Source organism: Maniola hyperantus, chromosome 9, assembly GCF_902806685.2.
Source record: "Maniola hyperantus chromosome 9, iAphHyp1.2, whole genome shotgun sequence".
Taxonomy (NCBI): domain Eukaryota; kingdom Metazoa; phylum Arthropoda; class Insecta; order Lepidoptera; family Nymphalidae; genus Maniola; species Maniola hyperantus.
The window spans coordinates 1,578,654-1,595,995 of record NC_048544.1 but is presented as its reverse complement, the minus strand read 5'-3'; the positions used below and the strand labels follow the sequence as shown (position 1 = coordinate 1,595,995).

The 17,342-nt window shown below is 44.0% G+C and overlaps 1 protein-coding gene across 2 annotated transcripts in view; it reads left to right on the top strand.

Moving 5' to 3' along the window:
- ACC (acetyl-CoA carboxylase) overlaps positions 1-17,342 on the top strand; it is an 84,685-nt gene that overhangs the window by 64,224 nt on the left and 3,119 nt on the right. For both annotated transcript variants that reach the window (XM_034972088.2, XM_034972090.2), the window contains 16 exons: positions 449-551; positions 2,109-2,209; positions 2,735-2,905; positions 4,394-4,613; positions 6,148-6,286; positions 7,288-7,501; positions 8,183-8,369; positions 9,004-9,131; positions 11,137-11,251; positions 11,521-11,698; positions 12,303-12,418; positions 12,921-13,013; positions 13,753-13,847; positions 14,689-14,754; positions 15,354-15,536; positions 16,849-16,989. In XM_034972088.2, the coding sequence (XP_034827979.1) occupies positions 449-551; positions 2,109-2,209; positions 2,735-2,905; positions 4,394-4,613; positions 6,148-6,286; positions 7,288-7,501; positions 8,183-8,369; positions 9,004-9,131; positions 11,137-11,251; positions 11,521-11,698; positions 12,303-12,418; positions 12,921-13,013; positions 13,753-13,847; positions 14,689-14,754; positions 15,354-15,536; positions 16,849-16,989 (2,250 nt within the window). The remainder of the gene's footprint in view (positions 1-448; positions 552-2,108; positions 2,210-2,734; positions 2,906-4,393; positions 4,614-6,147; positions 6,287-7,287; positions 7,502-8,182; positions 8,370-9,003; positions 9,132-11,136; positions 11,252-11,520; positions 11,699-12,302; positions 12,419-12,920; positions 13,014-13,752; positions 13,848-14,688; positions 14,755-15,353; positions 15,537-16,848; positions 16,990-17,342) is intronic.

Below are 17,342 nucleotides of genomic sequence, written 5' to 3'. Positions count from 1 at the left end.
TCAATTTAAACATATAAAAGGTAATTGACTGACTGATCTATCAACGCACAGCTGAAACTACTGGACAGATTGGGCTGAAATTTGGAACGCAGATAGCTATAATGACGTAGGCATCCGCTAAGATTTATTGAAAATTCAACTCCTAAGGGGGTGAAATAGGGGTTTGAAATTTTGTAGTCCACGCGGACGAAGTCGCGAGCATAAGCTAGTTTAAACATATAAAAGGTAACTGACTGACTGACTGACTGACTGATCTATCAACGCACAGCTGAACTACTGGACAGATCGGGCTGAAATTTGGAATGCAGATAGCTATAATGACGTAGGCATCCGCTAAGATTTTTGAAAATTTAACTCCTAAGGGGGTGTAATAGGGGTTTGAAATTTGTGTTGTCCACGCGGACGAAGTCGCGAGCATAAGCTAGTTGAAAATAAAACGTATTTGCAGGCAACGTCGCAAGGTACGACCTACGTGTACGACATCCCGGACATGTTCCGACAAGTCGTCGAGAAGCGATGGCGGGAATGCATCGACGAGGGGTCTGTGGATGGTGAGTGGTCATAAGTGATAACCCCCCTGCTCGTTTGCTCGCCAAAAAGAAGACAAAAAAAAATTTCAGTAAAATAGCACAATCTTTCAATCATAGTAAGTATATGACCGGCGATATGAATGACGACCTCGCACCGGAAGACGCAGCGTTGGAAGACCCCCCACTAGGTGGACGGACGACATCAGACGAGTCGCAGGGAGCCGCTGGATCCAGGCGGCGCAAGACCGTGGCGTGTGGAAGTCCCTACAAGAGACCTATGTCCAGCAGTGGACGTCTATTGGTTGATGATGATGATGAAGTATATGAATTTGTGAAACATTTTCAAGGCGTAGAACCGGATTTGGCAAGTGTCTAGTCTAGTCAAATCTTATGAAAACTGCTTGTATGAAATACACAGATGTGACGTCATGACTTCGCCTTCTTTTCGTGGTATAGTTCTTGCACGAAGGCTCATGCTTGTACTCATGCTTGTAAGTCGTATCAGTATACGTAAGGTACTGGTAAGGTAAGGTAATGTGTGCGTTTGACAGCGCTTGCTCGCTACTGATTGGTCCGACATGCACACACACTTAAGCAATGCCCATGTAAACGACGTTACCACAAGTAAAGCTCAGTAGCTTTCGTGAATTGGGTATTTTCCTACTTTTGAATTTGATAAATATTATTACTTTATTATAAACTAGGATAAAAATAATGACGTACTCTGAAAAAAATATTAAGATCCAACAAAGATTTACAAAGTTACAGGTATTTTAATTTTGGAGTGGGAGGGTCTTCTATCCCTTTCTCGCAAAACGAAAATTTGTATGAAACCGCACGAAGCTACTATGGCATTAGTACGGTGTGACGTCAAAATTCTATATCGCTATCTCTGTCTAATCAGAAATATTTAAATGCTTATAACTTTTTTGTTATTTGATCGATTTAATTAGTGTTTTCAGTTTACGTCATTATTTTTATCCGAGTTTATAATAAAGTAATAACAAAATTTGAGTCATATATACTCAATTGCAAGAACTTTACTTTTTTAGTATAATCGATAATTTAAAATGGTTAGCAAACTTAAAACTAACAGAGAACGTGGGTTTTAAACATAGGTCAGTGCTTTTTTTTTTTTTAAAAAGAAAATTAGCTATGTTAAATGACTAATATTCCCCTTTCCTCTCCAGCTAAGCGTCAGGCTTGTGCTAGGAGTAGGTACGACAATAGTGCAACGGGCGGGGTTTGAACCGTCGACCATTCGGTTTTCAGTCCACTCCTTTACCGGTTGTGCTATTGAGGCTGAGTGTTTTTTTTTTTTTTTTTTTTATTTTTTTTTTTTGCAATTAACAGCGATATTAATTTTACATAATAACAGACTGAAAATAAGGCCAATTAGGATTACAATTTTTTACAGATTACTTAAATAGATATTAAATATAAATTTATAACAGTACGTTTGATAATTTAAACAAGCTTTACAATAATATAATAATATGAAAATATAAAAGTCAATTAACTAGTAAAAATACCTAGTAGGATATTAATGTTAAACACGGAATGTTTGTATGACACCAGGTCCACCGCCAGACAACGTGATGAGCTCGGTGGAACTCGTGGTGGAGTCCGACGGCGAGAGGAGAGCCGTGGAAGTGACCAGGTTGCCGGGACAGAATACTGTAAGGAATACTGTATCTATATCTAAATATATAAAAGAAAAAGGTGACTGACTGATCTATCAACGCACAGCTCAAACTACTGGACGGATCGGGCTGAAATTTGGCATGCAAATAGCTATTATGACGTAGACATCCGCTTGGAAAGGATTTTTGAAAATTCAACCCCTAAGGGGATAAAATAGGTGCTTGAAATTGGTGTAGTCAACGCGGACGAAGTCGCTATGAAAATAAAATAATTTCTGCTGGAAAATATTTCTTATTTTAAAAAAATTGAAAAATATTTGTCGTTTACGCATTGTGATGTCATTATTCGCTTTCTGTACAGCGTGACGTTAATGATTGGTTATGTCAAAATAAATAAAAATCATGTTTTTTTTAAATTATTCTCTTTAATAATGAATTCTAACCCCATAAACTACCACTATAAAAAAACACATCATTTTATTACTACAATTCAAGACCCTATGTTGAGTCCAATAGTTTTTGCGTGTTGCAGCACTTAATTGAATTGTTATTTGTCTCCAGGTGGGCATGGTGGCCTGGCGGTTGACCTTGTTCACACCGGAATGCCCCGAGGGTCGTGACATAGTGTTGATAGCCAACGATCTGACGCATTACATGGGGTCTTTCGGACCCCAAGAAGACTGGGTGTACTACAGAGCCTCACAATATGCGCGCGAGATGACAATACCCAGGGTAAGTGTCAAACTCCTCTAACTTTTCGGAGTTATGTACGTTGACCTTGTTCACACCGGAATGTCCCGAGCGCCGTGACATAGTGTTGATAGCCAACGATCTGACGCACTACATGGGGTCTTTCGGACCCCAGGAAGACTGGGTGTACTACAGAGCCTCACAATATGCGCGCGAGATGAAAATACCCAGGGTAAGTGTCAAACTCCTCTAACTTTTCGGAGTTATGTACGTTGACCTTGTTCACACCGGAATATCCGGAGGGCTGTGACATAGTGCTGATAGCCAACGATCTGACGCACTACATGGGGTCTTTCGGACCCCAGGAAGACTGGGTGTACTACAGAGCCTCACAATATGCGCGCGAGATGAAAATACCCAGAGTAAGTGTCGAAGTCCTCTAACTTTTCGGAGTTATGTACGTTGACCTTGTTCACACCGGAATGTCCGGAGGGCCGTGACATAGTATTGATAGCCAACGATCTGACGCACTACATGGGGTCTTTCGGACCCCAGGTATACCCAGTACACCCAGTACTACAGAACCTCAATATGCGCGCGAGATGAAAATACCCAGGGTAAGTGTCAAGTATCACTCTTGGTAGTCCAACGTTATTCACAGATAGCCACGTATTTCGCCTTGGTCGTCGTGTCAACTGAAAGACACACATCCACAGCTGGACGGATGTCTCTTGCAAATTAGCATTAGCACCTTTATTATAAATGCGAAAGTGTGTTTGTTTGTTGGTTTGTCCTTCAATCACGTCGCAACGGCTCAACGGATTGACGTAATTTTTTGCATGTAATCATGCAAAAAATTTGCATGTATATAGATAAGAGGCCCGGAGAGTGACATAGGCTACTTTTTGTCCCGGAAAATCAAAGAGTTCCCACGGAATTTTTAAAAACCTAATTCCACGCGGACGAAGTCGCGGGCATCAGCTAGTATTTCCATAAAATACGTGTCAGCTTGAATTCGTCTGACTACTTAGTGGGGGTCTTCTAGCGGTGCGTTTTTCCGGAGCGGGTTCGCTATTGAGCACCTTGGGACCCCAACGTCTATCGAGTCTCAGGCTGAGACCTATAGAGTGTACTTTGACTTTTGTTTATACTGAAGACACTGTTAAAAAGAGACCGATTTATGCCAGCTATATTACTCTGTCTCGTTTTAACAGTGTCTTAAGACAGCAGAGTCAAAATGCGCTCTATAGATTTCAGCCTTAGAGCTATGTGTCCCGCACATTGCAACTAGCTAAAAAATCCTAAAAGGCCGGCAACGAATCGGCGGTTCCTCTGGTGCTGCAAATGTTCATGGGCGGCGGTAATCACTTAACATCTGGTGACCCGCCTGTTCGTTTGTTCGCTATCACTATTTTTAAAAAAGCTTTAAAAACTTCGTTAAGTCGGTTACTCAGACACTTCTACGGATTTCTACCTGTCGGATTTGATCGTGTATTTATTCCATTGTTTTAATTTTCGATTTCTCAACAGATATACATAAGCGTGAACTCCGGCGCACGTATCGGCGTCGCGGAGGAAGTGAAGTCGGACTTCAAAGTGGCCTGGCTCGACGCGGAGAGGCCCGAGCGGGGCTTCAAGTACCTGTACCTGAGCCCCGAGGCCTACTCCCGGCTCGGGCCCCTCAACTCCGTCAAGGCGCAGCTGATTGACGACGAGGGCGAGTCCAGATATAGGATCACTGATATTATTGGTGAGTCATCATTCCCACAAAGTCTTGTGTACTTTTTGTGTGTCCTGCACATAGAGCAGAAACAAAGAGGAGATGTTGTATTAAGATTTCCCTATGAAATATCGAGTGACATTTTGCGGGGTGAGGGGTTGTGGAACGCCGCCCACTTCTCAATTTCCCATCTGCGGGTTAGTAGCAAAACTACTCGCTTAGCGACCTAACATCGATATATTGATGTCACTACATAGTTCAGCTATCTCACACTAGATGTCAATAATCTAGAACTATTTTAATAATTACGTATAAAATTACTTACAAATGAAATGTGATACCATTCATAGCATCAGAACGTCTGTCTGAATAACTTTGACACGATAAAACACAACACTTCATCCTTTTGTTCTTAAAAACGCGAAAACACACCGATAATACGAGTCTCAATATATGTGAACCTGACGAACGCAGACAGCATACTAACTAAGGCCCCGCCCACAGTGATGACGTCAGGACCTAGTTGAAAATCACAGTGCACAGTTGCTTAGGCCAACTCCTCTTTGTTTCTGCTCTATGGTCCTGCATGTCTAACATGCGCCCCACGAGAAAATTTTGTCTACACATTTACTCGTCTTATCTCTGTGAATAACAGGAGAAAATGCGTAGACAAATATTTCTCGTGGGGCGCATGTTAGGCCCTCTGGGACCTGGCCTCTTATACAAATTTTGACATTCGTGGTGGTCCTTTTACTCTTTTCCAATTTGCATCCCTTCTTCCACACAATTCATCCAACATTTTTTGCTTTCACAAAAGATTGTACCTACCCTAGTCCAGGCTTCCTTCACAACTTTTCCATTTTGTTGTGGTTAAATAAATAAATCAATAAAACATATTTTTATTCAATTAAACTTTTACAAGTATTTTTGAATCGTCAGCTGCATCTACCACTGGTTCGGAATGCCTTCTTTAACTCTCGTCTCCAATAAATGTTCCTGCCCATTCTTCTTAATTTTTCCATGCAATTCATCACGCGAGAGCATATCGCAAGCGCAAACCGTAAAAATGGAGTACACTTGAGCCAAGAGCTCGATTGATACATTACAAACAAACGGTACAAGTCAATCTTCAGCGTCATCATCATCATCATCATCATCTACCTGTAGACGTCCACTGCTGGGCATAGGTCTCTTGTAGGGACTTCAACACGCCACGGTCTTGCGCCGCCTGAATCCAGCGGCTCCCTGCGACTCGTCTGATGTCGTCCATCCACCTAGCGGGGGGTCTTCCAACACTGCGTCTTCCGGTGCGAGGTCGCCATTCCAGCACCTTGGAACTCCAACGTCTATCGGTCTTACGAATAATGTGCCCTGCCCATTGCCACTTCAGCTTCGCAACCCGTTGAGCTATGTCGGTTACTCTAGTTCTCCTACGGATCTCCTCATTTCTGATTTGATAAGTAGAGAAACTCCAAGCATAGCTCTGTCCATCGCCCTCCAGCATCTCCAGCGTAAGACATTAAAATTTTGTCTTTCCAAAACAGTCAGCACTTTTTGTCTCCAGGCAAAGAAGAGGGCCTCGGTGTGGAATGCCTCCGCGACGCGGGTCTCATCGCGGGGGAGACGGCTCAGGCGTACGAGGACATCGTCACCATCTCCGTGGTCACCTGCAGGGCCATCGGCATCGGCTCCTATGTCGTCAGGTACTGTTTCTAAATTAGCCTGTACTGTCACACGTCTTCAGGCCACGTAACTGCAAACTTATCGAATTCATCACGCCAACGTCGCCTCGGCCTACCACGCTGGCGTTGATGATTCTGGGGAGTCCAGAACGAAGCAGATTTCGCCCATAAGTCATCTGGCATACGGCACACATGACCTGCCCAGTCCCATTTGAGTAGAGCGGCTGCAAGACCACGTCAGCTACTCGCGTTTTGGAACGTATAGCAGAATTCCTTACTGTTTAGGTACTGTTTACTGTGTTTATATTATTGTTGGTAAAAAAAATATCAGTAGAACATTAAACTAAAAGTCTATTGGGTATTTGCTAATTGCCTATATCAAAAATAAATTATTTCTCAGTAATGATAAAATAGAGGGTCTTCCAAAATACGTAAAATCCACGTTCTTTGTTAGTTTTATGTGTGAGATGACTTAACTGACCTAGACTGGTGCGGCGGGGTGATTACGTATCTCGCGACAGGCTTGCGACAGGGTTAAATCTCGCGATCATTGCTGTCAAACGTCCGGCTAGAGACAGACAGCAATAGCGACAAAGCAAAATAAGAAGAAGAAGAGAGACAGCAAATGAACTGTCGCGTTGTTGCTGTCGCTACTGCAATGTTTTACGTGTTTACCCTGCCGATCGCATCGGATTAAATTGGATATTACAAATGAGTTGAAGCTTCGCTTCTCTCGGCCGTCCTCCGACTCCTGAATTTTTTTATCAACTTTTTGTATTTATTTAATTTATTTTATTTTGTAGAGACAAACAGTTACAATTAGAGAAATAGATAGTATATATATAAAAACACTTAAACCAAAGCAGTCTCCAATGAGAAATTAACACTTATAATAAAAATTATGTCCACAACACACGGACATAGTATGCATATGAAAACTAGGCACAGAGTATTTAAAACTAACTAGGTAGGTAAACTAATGGAACACAATTAAATTAAATTAAATTATTTTCCTTCATCAGGCTTGGTCATCGTGTAATTCAAGTGGAGTCCTCGTACATCATCCTCACCGGCTATGCAGCGTTGAACAAAGTGTTGGGTCGAGCGGTGTACGCCAGCAACAACCAACTAGGGGGTATACAGATAATGCACAACAATGGAGTCACGCACGCCGTGGCGCCTACCGACCTGGAGGCCATACGGACCACGGTCAAATGGCTGTCTTACGTGCCCAAGGTCAGTGGTCAAATGACTGTCTTATGGTCCCGGGACAGAGCAATGTTTTTTCTCCTTCTACGTAAGGTGTCTTTTAATTTAAAAAATAAGCGAATATTTTATCTGAGATGTTCTGCATATGGAGCAAATCATTAACGTATACCAAGAACAGAAACGGGCCTAAAACGGATCCCTGTGGTACTCCCATTTTGACCAGAGATTCATCTGATTTGACATGAAGTATGTCTACCTTCTGCAATCTATTGAAAAGATATAAATGAGATATGACTGTATAAGGTCTCGTGCTTTATTTTTGATTCCGTAAAACTAGAATTTACGCAGGAGAATCCGAAGATCAACAAAATCAAATGCTTTGGAGAGATCATAGATCGCCGATCGCATCTTGTGACCTCTCCCATGCCTCGAATATTTATTTATTTATTTTATCATTGTGTACACTGTCCTTACAGGGAGCCCTAATGCGACAGCGCACTCTAAACTATCTTATACTTCCTATACAATTATTACAATATGTTTAATTAAAGAAATTCCGGCATCAATAGCGAATCCTGTAGTAGCCTTTAACGAATCTAAATTGTTTGCTGTGAAGAATATTATTGGTGTTAAAATACGATGACAACTGACAAATCAATAAAAGTGACTTGGAAATTTCTTTTGGAAGTAATGTATTTGTTCTCCCAGGACAAACTGAGCATAGTGCCGATAATGCGGTGCTCGGACCCGGTGGACAGACCCGTGGAGTGGGTGCCGCCGCGCGCCGCGCACGATCCGCGCCTCATGCTTACTGGCGACAACACCAGGGCAGGCTTCTTTGACGTCGGCTCCTTCGACGAGATCATGAAGCCCTGGGCGCAGACTGTGGTCACCGGTACGTAGACTTAGCCCTGGCTTCCAACCCTGAACTGGCGGTCCTTACTTTGTATTGTACGGGAGCGGTGTGCGGGCTCGATCTCCCACCGAGCGGTTGGTTGTGCTCGGTAGCGCCAGCTGGGCCGACGGTTGTATCTTGAAACTTCTATATATAGTCCAGTACCCGTAGTACAAGATTTTACGTCTCACCAAACGAAACCAAATTCGAGAGTCGAAATACTTCCGAGTTACAGTAAAATGGACCTAAACAGCCTTGAATTGAAGTCAAATATTCAATGCCACTGATTTTAATTTCGCAATGTTTCCGCTTGGAGCGCTGGCTGTAGAAGTGTAGACAAACTTGAGCTTTAAAACAAGGCATTTAAGATCCAGTTTACTGTAACGCGGAAGTATTTCGACTCTCGAATTTGGTTTCGTTTGGTGAGACGTAAAATCTTGTACTACGGGTACAGATTACAGAAAACTCGTTAGTGCGAGTACTGTCGGCGGTACATTTGTTCGAGACTACGTCATGAAATGTTATCGATTGAACAGCGCCATCTAGTTGTATTTGTGGCAACCGCCACAGTATCTTTCCTCATAACAGCGGCGGTTTTGGTGAATTTCCCTAAATAGTTGTGTGTTGTCCCCAGGCCGCGCTCGGCTGGGCGGCATCCCGGTGGGCGTGGTGGCGGTGGAGACGCGCACGGTGGAGTTCACGCTGCCCGCCGACCCCGCCAACTGGGACTCGGAGGCCAAGACCGTGCAACAGGCCGGACAGGTATAGTTCGCGACAGGTCGACATGGCAATTGGAGTGGGGACGCTTAGCCCCCCCCCCCCCCCCCCCCCCTCCACGACTCACTTCATACCCCGATTGCCATGTCGACTGGTCGCGTACCTATTATATATTTACTCGTGTACGGGAGCGGTGTGCAGACTCGACCGTACCAAAGGGGAGATCTCCCACCGAGCGGTTGGTTGTGCTCGGTAGCGCCAGCTGGGCCGACGGTTGTATCTTGAAACTTCTATATATAGTCCAGATTGCAGAACACTCTGTTATTGCGAGTACTGTCGGCGGTACATTTGTTCGGGACTACGTCATCGATTGAACAGCGCCATCTAGTTTCTATTGTGGCAACCGCCACATCACTCCCCTCCGAGACGAACGCGTAGTGTGAAGCAGTGAAGAGAGGTGGCGTTGTAGCGTGAAGGCGTGTGAAGGAAGGGCAATGGCTGCTAACCAACCAGAGAAGCGGTAGACCAGGACGCTTGTAGCTGGTGATGGAGTGCAGAGCCATTGTGCCCCGAAGCTGTGCTACATGTTCGGGGTACAATGGCTCTGCACTCCATCACCAGCTACAAGCGTCCTGGTCTACCGCTTCTCTGGTTGGTTAGCAGCCATTGCCCTTCTTTCACACGCCTTCACGCTACAACGCCACCTCTCTTCACTGCTTCACACTACGCGTTCATCTCGGAGGAGAGTGATGTGGCGGCTAGATGTGGAAACTAGATGGCGCTGTTCAATCGATGACATAGTCCCGAACAAATGTACCGCCGACAGTACTCGCAATAACAGAGTGTTCTGCAATCTGGACTATATATAGAAGTTTCAAGATACAACCGTCGGCCCAGCTGGCGCTACCGAGCACAACCAACCGCTCGGTGGGAGATCTCCCCTTTGGTACGGTCGAGTCTGCACACCGCTCCCGTACATTGGTGACCCCGACGTGATCAAGAACGGTCGCACACCTCAACAACCGACGAAAACAAGAATGGTCGCACACTACAACAGCCGACGTCATCGAAGATCAACCGCACACCGCCGAACTCCGCACTGCGCACTCAACGTGATCAAGGGTGATCGCATACACCGCAACACCTTTGGATCACACACCGCAAGCACGACGTCTCCTCCAACTCAAACAAGTCTACAGCAACAGCAATCACATCGAGGCCTGTAAGACGGATGTAGCACAGCTTCGGGGCACAATGGCTCTGCACTCCATCACCAGCTACAAGCGTCCTGGTCTACCGCTTCTCTGGTTGGTTAGCAGCCATTGCCCTTCTTTCACACGCCTTCACGCTACAACGCCACCTCTCTTCACTGCTTCACACTACGCGTTCATCTCGGAGGAGAGTGATGTGGCGGCTAGATGTGGAAACTAGATGGCGCTGTTCAATCGATGACATAGTCCCGAACAAATGTACCGCCGACAGTACTCGCAATAACAGAGTTTTCTGCAATCTGGACTATATATAGAAGTTTCAAGACATAACCGTCGGCCCAGCTGGCGCTACCGAGCACAACCAACCGCTCGGTGGGAGATCTCCCCTTTGGTACGGTCGAGCCTGCACACCGCTCCCGTACACTCGTTATATTGGCACCGATTCTAAGCACAACCTAATTTTAGAGTATTCGCACCCTCTTCTTACTATTGTAATATGAAAAGGACAGAAGCAGTTTGACATTTCTAAATTTAATTTTTAGATGGTAAAACCCGTGATTTTAGCGCGCACTCGCGAACCTACTGTTTAAATTTGTATTGTGCACTAAAATTTAGAGTCTTTAAATGTGAAAGTCATGTTCCGTTCCTTTTTTAGCATTAGTAAAAAGAAAAGGATGCAGACACACTAAATTTAGTTTAGACAGAGACTAGAGAATCGGGGTCATTGCCCCGTTATGTGCATGTGTACATTACTACCACTTTTTTCCATCTTAACTTTCTAATCGTTTAGGTTATCTGAAAACGTAATAAAATTTTAAAATGGACTTTGTATCACCCAGGTGTGGTTCCCTGACTCTGCATACAAGACATCTCAGGCCATCAACGACTTCTCGCGGGAAAATCTGCCCATAATCATATTCGCTAACTGGAGAGGGTTCAGTGGTGGGCAGAAAGGTAAGTTTTCTTACTACTATAACATGACGAATCTTTTACATCTCACCAGCATTGATAGAATTTGAATGTCGAAACAACACTAACGTAAAATGGACTTTAATTGCCTTGTTTTAAATCTCAACTTGTTTGACCATACATCTACAGCTATCTACGCTTCAAGCGGGTGATATAAAATCACTGGTAGTGAATTTTGAACTTTAAATCCAGCACCTTTTGGGTTCATTTTACTCTGACGTGTTTTGACGCTCTATTTTAAACTTCGTCCGCAGACATGTACGAACAGATCCTGAAGTTCGGCGCGGAGATCGTTTGTGCACTGCGGCGCGCCACGGCGCCGGTGCTGGTGTACATCCCGCCCGGCGCCGAGTTGCGCGGCGGCGCGTGGGCCGTCGTGGACCCCAGTGTCAACTCCTTGCGTATGGAGATGTACGCCGACAATGATGCCAGGTGACGACTGAGGCTTTAGGGCCTTAGGATTTAATTGACTATAAAACTACCTGACTATTCATAAGCACTTTTACAAAGTTTACATGAATAAAAAAACATTCTATTCTATTCTATTCTATTTCGAAATTTCAGTGCGATGCGAGTTTACAACTGTGTGATCATCTAGTTTCCAGAATAAACTAGTCATTTTCTGTCCATCTTTAAGGTCCAAACGCATTTTGGAATGACGCTGCGCGGCAATGGTTTTTAAAAATAGAGATAGCGAGCAAATGAGCGGGCGGGTCACCTGATGTTAAGTGATTACCGCCGACCATGAACATTTGCAACACAAGAGGAACCGCCGATGCGTTGCCGGCCTTTTATAAAGTAATAATAATATGTAATATAATTTGTATGAGTTTGTATGGTCATAAAAACTCATATAAAGCATATTTGACGCGCAGCGTCGCTCAAGTGCGTTGACACTTTTAAGCTGTGCATGTTTTTGTAATAAGAAGAGATTTGCAAGATTTTTCAATATTCAATCATGGTACGTCAACATTTCTCCGGCCGTCTGCAAGCAAAGTCACTCTCATAATGATAATAACTTTATCCACGTTCGCAGAGGAGGAGTCCTCGAAGCAGAGGGCATCGTGGAGGTGAAGTACAAACAGAAGGACATCCTCAAGACCATGTACCGGCTCGACCCTGAACTGCTCAGGCTCAGCGCCAGAGCCTCGGGTAAGATATATACCAGAAACATTCGTTCCGCACATTTTTGCTCTTGACTGCGATCTCACCTGCTGGTAAGTGATTATGCAGTTTAAGATGAAAGCGGGCTAACTTGGAAGGGGTATGGCAGTTTTATTATATAACTCATGCGCCTTATCGCGGTGTCGTACTGAAACCACAGTTCACGACAGTTATGGAACTTCTAACAAAACATCGAGGCTTCGACGTTACTGGCAGGCGTCAAATGTTAGTACATTTGACGCAGTTAGCCCTAATATAGCCCTATTTTTCTATGACTTTATGTCAACATAGCCCAATATTTGACATATCGTCGTTTCAGGAGCTCTTTCACCTGCAAAAATGTCTCTTAGCGGATGCCTACGTCATAATAGCTATCTACATGCCACATTTCAGCCCGATTCGTCCAGTAGTTTGAGCTGTGCGTGTCAGTCAGTCGGTCACCTTTTCCTTTATTATATTTAGATTTTCTAAATCTGTAATGTTTTTCTAGAAATCAGGGAGCAAATAAATGACATCTCGAAGAACCTCGACCGTCGCGGCTCCATCGATGATGTGCTAATAAAGACTGAAGCCGGCAAGCAAGGTAAACATTTGCTAATGCGCGTGGCCGCCATTTTAGTGACGTCAGCACTAGACTGAAGTTTCGAGCTGATGGTATATTTTTATTTCGGCTGACGTCAAAATGACTTTCGATTTCGATGTTAATGAGATGCGCAATAGCAATTTGCGGGACTCTAAAATCTCCCGCCTATAATGCTGAAGTATAGCTTAATCCAATCAGAATGTAAACTTCTCTTGTAAATTGACATTGTGGCTAATTCTCTTGTATCTTGTAATCTCTAAACTAAACTAAAGTGGCACGTTTAAATCTATTGCTATCCCTTTCATAATATTGCTTGCGGAAAAGGATAGCACTAGTTTTAGACCCGTTAATTTAGTTTAGAGATTGTGTACAAGAGAATCGGCTCCATTGACATACGATCAAGTTTGCATGCTCGAACCTTACAAAATTAGATGATATTATTGTTCAATACATAATATGCTCTAGGCATACATCGGTAAATCACCCACTGCGCAGGTACAAGGTCAGAGGGTTTTAAATGAAACGTCAAATTTGTAGAGCGATATATCACGCATAGCGCAAGTTCAAGGTTGGAGAATTGTCGACGTGAGGCTAGGCTCGGGCACTACTGAAATTTCCATTTATGCACGAGAGCATAAGAAGCAGTTTTAGTCCGCTTACATCCAGCATAAAGAAGAACTTTACGAGCATGAGAAGTAAAAAAACTGTTTTGGGTAATTTTTTCCATTTTCCTTTGTAGCCGAGACCCGTGTTCGCGAGTTGGACGCGGAACTAACGGCCTCCGAGAAAACAATGAAAGCGCGAGAGAAGGAACTTGCGCCCATTTACCACGAGGTATGCTGTTATTATATTTGCTGACACGCCTATGAATTTATAGCCATATTACTACAAGTTAATGATAAATTGAAAGAAAATGTTTATTTTTTTGCACGATAAAGCAAATACAATAAAACTTAAAGCTAGCCTTATCTAATTACTATATAAATCATGACCGCGTGGAATGGTGCCAAGAATACTGGCTGCATTTCCGCGCTGGACAGCCAGGCTGATCCGTTGCGCAAAAAATGAGCCAGCCCTTCTGTCACCAGTTGAGGCTATTAATCGCGGTGAAATGTCTCGTAAAAAATTTTTAGCACTAAGACTCCATGGCCCCAGGGTCTCCACGGCAAACGGCACAAAAATGTAACTCTCTATAAGAGAGGCATACTTGCGCCGCTTGCCGTTTTCAGCTGTTTCTGCTGCGGCTCCCGGTCTTGATGCTGTCTTCCTGATATGACACGGGGCCAATGTGTCAACGCAAGTTGCGTCCCACATTAGCGCCCGTCCCCGTTCCCAGGGAACCAGCGTCAATCCATCAGGTCTCTTGCCATCATCCCGACTAATCCCTGCCGGCTCAATGAGCGCAGGAATATTTATGGTGGCAAGAGCTCTTTTAATTGTATCGTTAAGAGAGCCATGCCTAAACAGCCTACCAGAGCTCCTTTGGCAAGAGAAAAATGTTTATTTTGTAAATTGTGCCACACGTCACTTGTTCACAGTGACAGACAGACAGACAGACACACTTTCGCATTTATAATAATAGTATGGATTATTAGCTCTAAGTTACTTAGTTTAATTAAGCTGTTGGTTTTTGAACTAAAATAAAAATAAAATACTTGTGGTCTATTTGTAACAGATCGCAGTGCAGTTCGCCGAATTACACGACACTGCTGAAAGGATGCTGGAAAAGGGCTGTATATTTGTAAGTATTGAATTGTATATTTGTGAATCACGCTCGAATATGTTGTATTGAAAATAGGAGGGAACCGAACAAGACCTAGTTAGCGTCTGTATTTAATAGTAGATTGTACCACAAGGGTATAAAACGAGCCATTTTATAGCAGATATTTAAGTCGAGGATAACATGGAGTTTATGACCGAGTTATACGCTCTACTTTTCATTTTGATTGCGCGGAAATGAACCGCAATCTATGGGCGAGATCACTCTCGTACTTCGCCTCTTCTGGTCGTTATCCGACTCTAACCAAACATTGATAACTTACCCACTGCGCAGGTATAAGGTCAGAGGCCTTTTAACAAGACGCCAAATATGCAAATATATCATTCACTGCGCAAGTTCAAGGTCAAAGGCGTGACAACAACTGTTGGTTATATGGATAAAGTACCAGGAGAGCATAGGATGTTATAGTCGACGCATTTTAAACGGAATCGTCGAGTTATCTGTCTGATTCGCTCGCACTTACAGGTGGTAGGTAAGTGCGAGCGAAACAGACAGATAACTCGACGATTCAGTTTAAAATGCGTCGACTATAGTAGCTATTTTGAACCATATGCCCTCAGGATATAATTCCCTGGCGGGATTCGCGGCGCCTGCTGTACTGGCGGCTCAAGCGTCTGTTGCGGCAGAACGCGCAGGAGCTGAGGGTGCAAGCCGCCACCGCCACGGGGCCGGAGCAGATGGACCAGCGCGCCGCCGCCGCCACGCTGCGGCGCTGGTTCACGGAGGACAAAGGGGAGACGCAGGTGAGAATTTCGTGACGCCATATTTAACCGAGGCCGAGGAAGAAATGTATAGGTTTGTATGTAAGGTTAACTAACACCTAATAAGTACCCATTTGATTTTTTTAAAGTCTAATCAGTACCCTTATTATAAATGCAAAAATGTTTGTTTAAACTACCGTGAGTGATTTCCATTATAAATACTATCTGTCCCGGCTTACTCACGTGTGTAGTCGACGTTAGCCCGACTAGTTTCGAACCCATCCGGGGTCCTTTTTCAAGGGAGTCCGTCCGCGCACGCGCCGCGGTTTTGACTGCGGGACGCACGTGCCGCTGCCCGTAGAGCCCGTTGTGAGGGTGGCTGGGGTGGGGGAGGAGACAGCTGCCGATCGTCTCCCGACAGTTCCTGCTGTTCTTCATCACTGGAACCGTCACCGAAATCCAGGCACGCGGAGCTAATGGTGTCCCGTCCCACGACTGATGCCCTTGTCTTAGCGTCAAAAAGCGGTTTCCACGCTCCGGACGACGGACTCCCTTGAAAAAGGACCCCGGATGGGTTCGAAACTAGTCGGGCTAACGTCGACTACACACGTGAGTAAGCCGGGACAGATAGTATTTATAATGTTTGTTTGTTGGTTTATCCTTTAATCACGTCGCAACGGTGCAACGGATTAACGTGATTTTTACATGGCTGTAGATAAAGAACTGGAGAGTGACATAGGCTACTTTTTAGCCCGGAAAATCAATGAGTTCCCACGGGATTTTTAAACCCCTGATTCCACGCGAACGAAGTCGCGGGAATCAGCTAGTAATCTATAAATCGTGTAAGGCCGATGATCTTTGTCAGCCCTAGCACAGACTATTTGACTATTTGACTATTTGGGCTGCAAATTGCCAGCACCAGTCTCAGTTTTTATCTAGTGCTTTGGTATAAAAGTGTGGTGCAAAATGTTCACTTTTCATTAAGTCTATAAAAAAATATCTTTCAACATTTTTTTGATTGTATATTTACAGCAATAAGCACTCAAATTGTTTGAGATTATACACAACCTATGTATGTAACAAAATGACTTATACATTTTTATCTTCTCAATATATAAAAATGTGTTGCTGATCGCAAATCTCGAGAACAGCTGAACCGATTTGGCTAATTCTTTTTTATAATATTCCTTGAAGTACGAGGATGGTTCTTACAGAGAGAAAAATTTAAAAAATTTGAATCGACTGCTAGGCGGTACGAAGTTCGCCGGGACAGCTAGTTATTAAAAAAATCTTTAATGGTATAATGGTAATAGTTAAAATCTATAATCAGTAAATAATGAATGGTTCTCCACAGTCCCACCAGTGGGAGCACGACAACGAAGCGGTCTGCAAGTGGCTGGAGGCGCAGGCGGCGGACAACGACTCCGTGCTGGAGAGAAACCTGCGAGCTATCAAACAAGATGCCGTGCTGCAAGCCGTCAACCACTTGGTTATGGTAAGTGTTTCCTGTTTAAATCGCTGTTTAACGACCACATCTGATCCATGCAACACTGATCTCAGAGGGCGCCTCAAGAAGTCCGGCCAATGTCAATGTCAAAATCAGCATTGTTTGTTTTGTTTGCTTGATAGCCGTGATTGCTACCTACATATATGATTCTTTAGTACAGTGCGACAAGGCTATCTTGGCGCGTGGTGAAAATCGGAACCAATGTTGCCGTCAAGTGTCCACTTTGTTCGTGTTTGAATATTCCATGAATATTCTAAGCCTTTGTTCTCCAACAGCGCCCCCCTGTTAATGTCATTCAAGTGCCAAGAGAGCCTTGTCGCACTGTATGAGTGTAAGAAGCG